This window comes from Lipotes vexillifer, unplaced genomic scaffold (assembly GCF_000442215.2).
Source record: "Lipotes vexillifer unplaced genomic scaffold, Lipotes_vexillifer_v1.1 scaffold942, whole genome shotgun sequence".
In the NCBI taxonomy this organism is placed as follows: Eukaryota; Metazoa; Chordata; class Mammalia; order Artiodactyla; family Lipotidae; genus Lipotes; species Lipotes vexillifer.
In genome coordinates this window covers 813,319-819,144 of record NW_006798282.1, presented here as the reverse complement: position 1 = coordinate 819,144, position 5,826 = coordinate 813,319, and the positions used below count along the sequence as shown (strand labels likewise).

Here is a 5,826-nt window from a genome sequence, read left to right as displayed (position 1 = left end):
AGGCTTCGGGGTGTGGCCAGGGACCCAAGGGATCTGCTGTCAGCCCTGGGTGACAGTGACTGGGGGCCAGCAGGAGGAGAGATGGCCTGGAGAAGCCCTGGGCCAAAGGCAGCTTGGGTGCCCATGGAGCCTGTGTACAAGTGCAGGGAGCAGCCGAGGTGACAGCTGGAGACAGGGAAAGAAAGGCTGGGGCCCTCCTCCTGCATGGGTCCACTGGGGTGCTGATGACCCAGCAAACCTGAGCTTCTCTAGGCTTAGACAGGGGCCTCTCTCAGGCCCTTTCTGCCGGGCTGGGTCCCAACCCCCCAGGGACTGGGCCATGGTTCCTTAGACCCCCTCCTGAGGTAAGACCAAGAACACCCCCATGGCTCCCAGCTCCTCCCCTCCTGGAATAGGTGCCCAGTTCAGACCACAGGAAGCCACACGCTGCTTCCTTTTCCTTTTTTTTTTTTTTTTTTTTTTTTTTTTTTTTCCTGTTTTGTCCTCCCAGCCCCAGTCCTGAGTGGGCAACTGTCCAACAACCTGTCTCTTGGTCCGCTTGTCCACCCTTATGTCCACAGGTCCAACCCTTTTTTCTTTTTTTTTTTTTTTTTTTTTTTTTCCTGTTTTGTCCTCCCAGCCCCAGTCCTGAGTGGGCAACTGTCCAACAACCTGTCTCTTGGTCCGCTTGTCCACCCTTATGTCCACAGGTCCAACCCTCGGGTCCCCAATCACATGACTGTCTCCCATTCCTCCTGCAATAGGACAGGTGGCCTGTCCGGTGCAGACGCCTCCTCATCCAGCCCCGAGCAGGAGCCGTTGAGGAACCCATCGTCCTTAGGAGCGGCCACGGCAGGTGGTGTGGTCTGAAGGGCTGGGGACCCTGGCTTGGTGTGGCCGGGCAGCTGGGGGTGGCCGTTGGCTGTGGCAGCAGGCAGCAGGCGGGGGCTGAGGGGCAGGCCAAGTCCCGTGCGGGGCCCTACATTGGTCACACTTGTGTGAGACACCATCGGACCGTAGCTGTAGCTGCTGCTCCCGCTGCGTGCCTTGCGCTTGAAGTCCAGTGCCAATGTCCAGCGGCTCCAGGATTTCTTGATCTCAGCCTGTACCTGGGATGGCAGGAGGAGGGTGGGTGGTCAGGTGTGCCCCTAACCCCTCTGCCACATGTCCCCAACCCCAGCGGTGCCCCTATCCCTGCCCCTGCAACACTCAGCACTGAATGTAAAGAGGCGCAGGCTATTACTGGAAAATTTCAAGGCCAAGAAGAACCCCGTCATTCTCAGAACATGGCGCCTGGCTGCAGGCAACTGACACACCCAGAATCTAGAAAGCTCAAATGACCCCAAGGGTGGATGAGTGTTCAATCTGGATGACAGACGATTCAACCGATTCCGCCGTGGGGCTGAGAAGATACTTGGCTTTGCCCACAAATCCTAGCGCATCCTCAGCCTGAATCATCTGGAAAGACTTCTCTCTGCCTTCAGAACGTCCTCAGGGATGTTCTTGGAGGAACAGAGTAAGAACCAGGCAGAAGAATGAAGGGACAGGACTCGGGAACCCCCGGAACTTCTTTTTCATTTTTTAATTAAAAGAATTTTTTTTATTTTTGGCTGCACCTTGCGGCTTGTGGGATCTTAGTTCCCCGACCGGGGATCGAACCCGGGACCCCTGCAGTGGAAGCACAGACTTCTAACCACCGGACCACCAGGGAATTCCACCCACCCTCCCCCGGCACCTCTGCGTCCTTCCTGCCTTGCCCCAGCGTGGCCCACCGCTTACCTCGCCGTTGCAGAAACAGTATATGATGGCGACAAAAAATCCCTGTGGAGAGAGGGTACTGGGTCAGGGCCCAGAGCTGCATCTGGAGAGGGTGGAAGCAGCCTCCCCGACTCCACCCGCCCCTCACCCTCAGACAGGGCTGCGCACCTGGAAGGAGTTGAAGAGCATCTCGTAGTGCATCTGGACTTGCCAGAGCGTCCCTGAGACCTCGGTGTATGGCGTGGCCATGAAGACGATGTAGTGGACGCCAAAGAGCGGCATGAGCACCAGTGTGGATTTGAGCAGCTTCCTGGGCCAGCGGGGCAGGGGGGTCAGGGTGGAGCCACTTCCCCCTCAACAGGCGCTGTGTACCCCGACCTGCCAACCCCAGGCTCCAGAAGCCACTAAAAGGCCCAAGGGTCTGGCAGCCAGTGGGGGAGCCCAGTGCACCCAAGCCAATGACACTTTGTTTTCTCAGCAAAGTGTTAACAGGGCCCCTCGATTCTGAGGTGTCCCAGAGTGGGCCATAAGTTATGTCGCCCTGTCCCAGGGCCCTTTGCACCTGCTGGTCCCTCTGAAGGCACTCCCCCACTCCCCCGTGGCCTTACCTTGGTGTCCCCCAAGGTCCCTCCTCAGGTTTCAGTCAAGCTTCCACCTTCTCAAGGCCACCCACTGCCCACCTGTCTCTCAGACTCCCTGCGACCAGCTCTCTGAGGAGAAGTCTGGGTCTGTCCTGCCCAGACCCCAGCTCTAGTGCAGGGCCTAGCACCAAGAGGCCCAGCCTGGCTTTGGGGTGCCCCCAGAAGCCAGGCAAGATCCCATCACTGCTGGCAGGGCCAGCCAGGGAGTCAGGAGCTGAGTCCTTCCTTGAGACAGGCTCATTCTTGGAGCCTCTGTCTGCTTTTGTACGTGGTGCTGGGGTTGGATGACCCCTGAACTCTGAGGAGCCTGGGCATGGTGGGTGTGGCTCACCGGTACTGCTGCCGCGTGTCACACCGGCCAGCGTTTGTCTCCCGCAGCTTGGTGGCGAGGACCCGGACAATGTTGATGAAGAGGATGAAGTTGAGCTGTGGGAGTGAGGGGGGCTGCGTCTCGAGGCCGCACCCTAGCAGAGAGGGGCAAGGACTCTGGGACCCATGACCCTGCTCAGGCTCTGCTCTGCCACTGTGTCTCCAGGTGGCTCCTTAGGCCCTTGGTTTCCCCACGTGGACTCGGGTGGGGATCAGCTGCTTCTTGGGCCTTGTGGCTCCAACCCTGGGGTCCAGGGAAGCCTCTATAGGTCCCTGTCAGGGGCTGGTCACTGGGACCCATGGCCCATACCCCGACCCAGCTCTGTGGCCACCCCTGCTTACCACAATGGAGGCCAGGATGGGCACCTGGATGATCCACTTCTTGTTCCCGGAGCTCAAGTCCCAGCACCTGGGGGAGGTTGAGGCATCAGCCCCCACCCCCTGCCGTTCCCAGCCTGAGCCTTCCCACAGGGAGGCTCCAGAGCTGGTCTGCTCCGACATTAGCTGTCCCCCAACTCCCACCAAGAGCACAGGACAGGGGAGTGTCATATATGGCCAGGCCTGAGGCCACCCTCAGAGGTCCTTTAGAAGTAGCCTCCGCTGACCCTGAGCGGGTACCCAGCTTGAAGCTGAAGTGAAAACTCCTGAAACTGGGCCACTCAGGGCCAGGGTACAGGAGGTGCCCCTCATATGCTCTACAGAGAAAGAGGGTAGCGGGGGTGTTTCTGGCCTGTGTCAGAGCCTCCTGCCCACTTCTCCACCTGGACCTACCCGGTGTTTGCCAGGGTGGCTCTCACACTGACCCACACAGCCACGAAGATGGCAGGCAGACCTGTGGGCACAGAGGGAGACAGTGTGTGAGGGACTGTCCGTGATGTCTCTCTCCTCAGCCCACCTTGCCAGTCCCATTCCCCTCATCCCTGGTGACCCCCAGCTTAGCCCACCATTGTCCCTGAGCCCCCTCACCCTGGGCACATAGGCTAATTGGTGACAGAGCCCTACTCTTGCATGTGCTGCCCTGCTGTCCGCACAGCCTCCCCTCAGGGCTCCAGCCCTCAGGACCCTGTTCAGCCCTCTGCCCTCATCTTGGTTCTGCATCTTGTACCACACATGCACTCCTGCTGGGCACTTGGTGAATAAGGTATCACTAATTTATCCACACCCAGTCCATTCTGCCCTCCCCTCCCCTAAAGGGTGCTGCTCTGGGCTAGGGGTTCCCTGTGAGGGAGGGAGCTTATCATCACGGGTTTTCTATTGCAGCACTGCCGCACTTTAAAAAGTCCTGGCCCCATGGATGAGGCTGGATAGGGTGTGCTGTTCTTCCAGGATGGGTAGAGGGCTGCAGGGAAATCTCAGTGTGCCCAGGCCCAAGCCAACTCAGATGGTACATGGTACCTCTGAGTTTTGCCTCTAGGAAGGAGCCCAAATCCCCACCCTTTGCCCCCACACACTTCGTTCTAGGCCCAGGGTACCCTTGGGAAGGGCAGGGCATGACCTGGGTTTATGCGAGGAAAAGAGCTGTGACATTCCTGTGCCACAAAAGTTCTCTGTGTTCCCCTATCTGTGTGCTTCCCGCCCACCCTGATACCCTCTAGCCCCAGAGCCCACATCAGCCTGCAACTCTGGGGCTTGCCATGGATGAGGTCAAGGTCAGAGTGTCCACCAAGGGGCAGGGAGGCTATGGCTGTTGATGTGAGGGCCTCTAGGTGCCGAGCGCAGGGAGGGCTCCAGCCACCCAGCCTACCCTTCTGCAGTCTGGCCAGTTGCCCCGGAGCCTGGCCAAGCTCTGGAGCTGCCAACAATAATGGACAATTACTGGTAACTCGATCCCACAGCCTGTGGGGGTAGGAGTGCAGAACCCCAGCAACCCACTCTGCAGAGGAGCCGCTGAAGCCTAGATGATGCTGGAGCCAAGGCCTGCACTTCTGGGCCATGGACCCTGTGGGCAGGGTGGCAGAAGCAGGGACAGCTCCATGCAGCGTGGGGACTGGTGGAGAAGTGGGGCTCAGGGTGGAGGGAGGGTTCCAGATCCCAACTCCAGCCCCAGCGGTGGTGATACAGTGGTGAGAACAGCTGCCTTCCAACTCCAGCCCCAGGCTGACCTCTGACCCAAGATCCACTCTGATCCTGAGTGGAATCTTGACCTGAGAGTCCCCCCGCTCCCTCTCCTGGGCTGAGCCTCAACCCCGGGTGAACCTGCCTCCAGGTGAGCCCCAACTGCAGGCTGAGACAACCCCAAGTGAACCCTAACCCTTGGCCAAGCCCTGTTCCCTGAGCTTGGGGTGTGGGGGGGGCAGTCAGTCACAGAAGGCTCACCACCTGCTGCCCCACATCCAGCACAGGATGCGCTGTATGGGTGCTTCCCCCCAGTGGCACTCTGGTCCTGCTGCGCATGGCGCCCCCGCTCGCACCTCACTGCCTGCGTGCCTGCGTACCCCAGCCGAAGACCGTGAAGCCCCAGAGGTACTTCTTCTCTGAGAAGAAGGCCATGAAGATGAGGCTGTGCAGGTACAGCCCCTCCACCAGAATCCAGCAGTAGTTGGTAGCCAGGAAGTACAGGAAGAAGGTCACAGTCACCCGGCAGCCCACCTAGGAGACCAGCTGGTGTTAGCCAGAAGGAAGGGCCTGCATCTGGGGAGGGCAGGGCTGGGCTGAGGAATGGGCAGTGGGAGGGCGTGCTGGTGAGATACGACAGGGGCTAGTCAAGCTGGCGAGGAAGGGACAGGCTCTACCAAGGGCAGGGGCTGAGGGGGCGGCGTGGCGGCGATGTTGCCCAGGCAGGAGGGCACTGACGACGGGGTTGGGGGATCAAGGTGAAGAGGTGGGGTGACTGGGGGTCCGGGGCCGAGGCAGGAGTGTTGATGAAAGTGCGGGGAGGGGGAACACTCACGAAGCTCCGGGCAACAGGGCCTGGAAGCAGGGTTGAGAGGTGCAATGGACGCAGAGAGGTGGGTGTGAGTGGCCTGAAGCGCGTGGCTGCAGGAGACAGGCGGGGCGAGGGCGGAGGCGCCGCAGGGTGGGTGGGGCTCCCGCGAAGCCATTGGTGGCTAGAGGCCCCGGGCGGGCGCGGGCCGCCGGA

The 5,826-nt window shown here is 60.2% G+C and overlaps 1 protein-coding gene across 3 annotated transcripts in view; it reads right to left on the bottom strand.

The window, feature by feature from the left end:
* Positions 1-567: 567 nt before the first annotated feature.
* Positions 568-5,826, bottom strand: part of PTH1R (parathyroid hormone 1 receptor) — a 26,132-nt gene continuing 20,873 nt past the window's right edge. The window contains exons 9-15 of one of the 3 annotated variants that reach the window (XM_007470260.1): positions 5,183-5,336; positions 3,519-3,579; positions 3,090-3,156; positions 2,710-2,804; positions 1,906-2,047; positions 1,759-1,800; positions 568-1,088 (exon numbers count right to left, since the gene is read on the bottom strand). In XM_007470260.1, the coding sequence (XP_007470322.1) occupies positions 711-1,088; positions 1,759-1,800; positions 1,906-2,047; positions 2,710-2,804; positions 3,090-3,156; positions 3,519-3,579; positions 5,183-5,336 (939 nt within the window). In that variant the 3' untranslated portion in view covers positions 568-710. The remainder of the gene's footprint in view (positions 1,089-1,758; positions 1,801-1,905; positions 2,048-2,709; positions 2,805-3,089; positions 3,157-3,518; positions 3,580-5,182; positions 5,337-5,826) is intronic. The other 2 variants (XM_007470259.1, XM_007470261.1) reach the window with 2 other exon arrangements.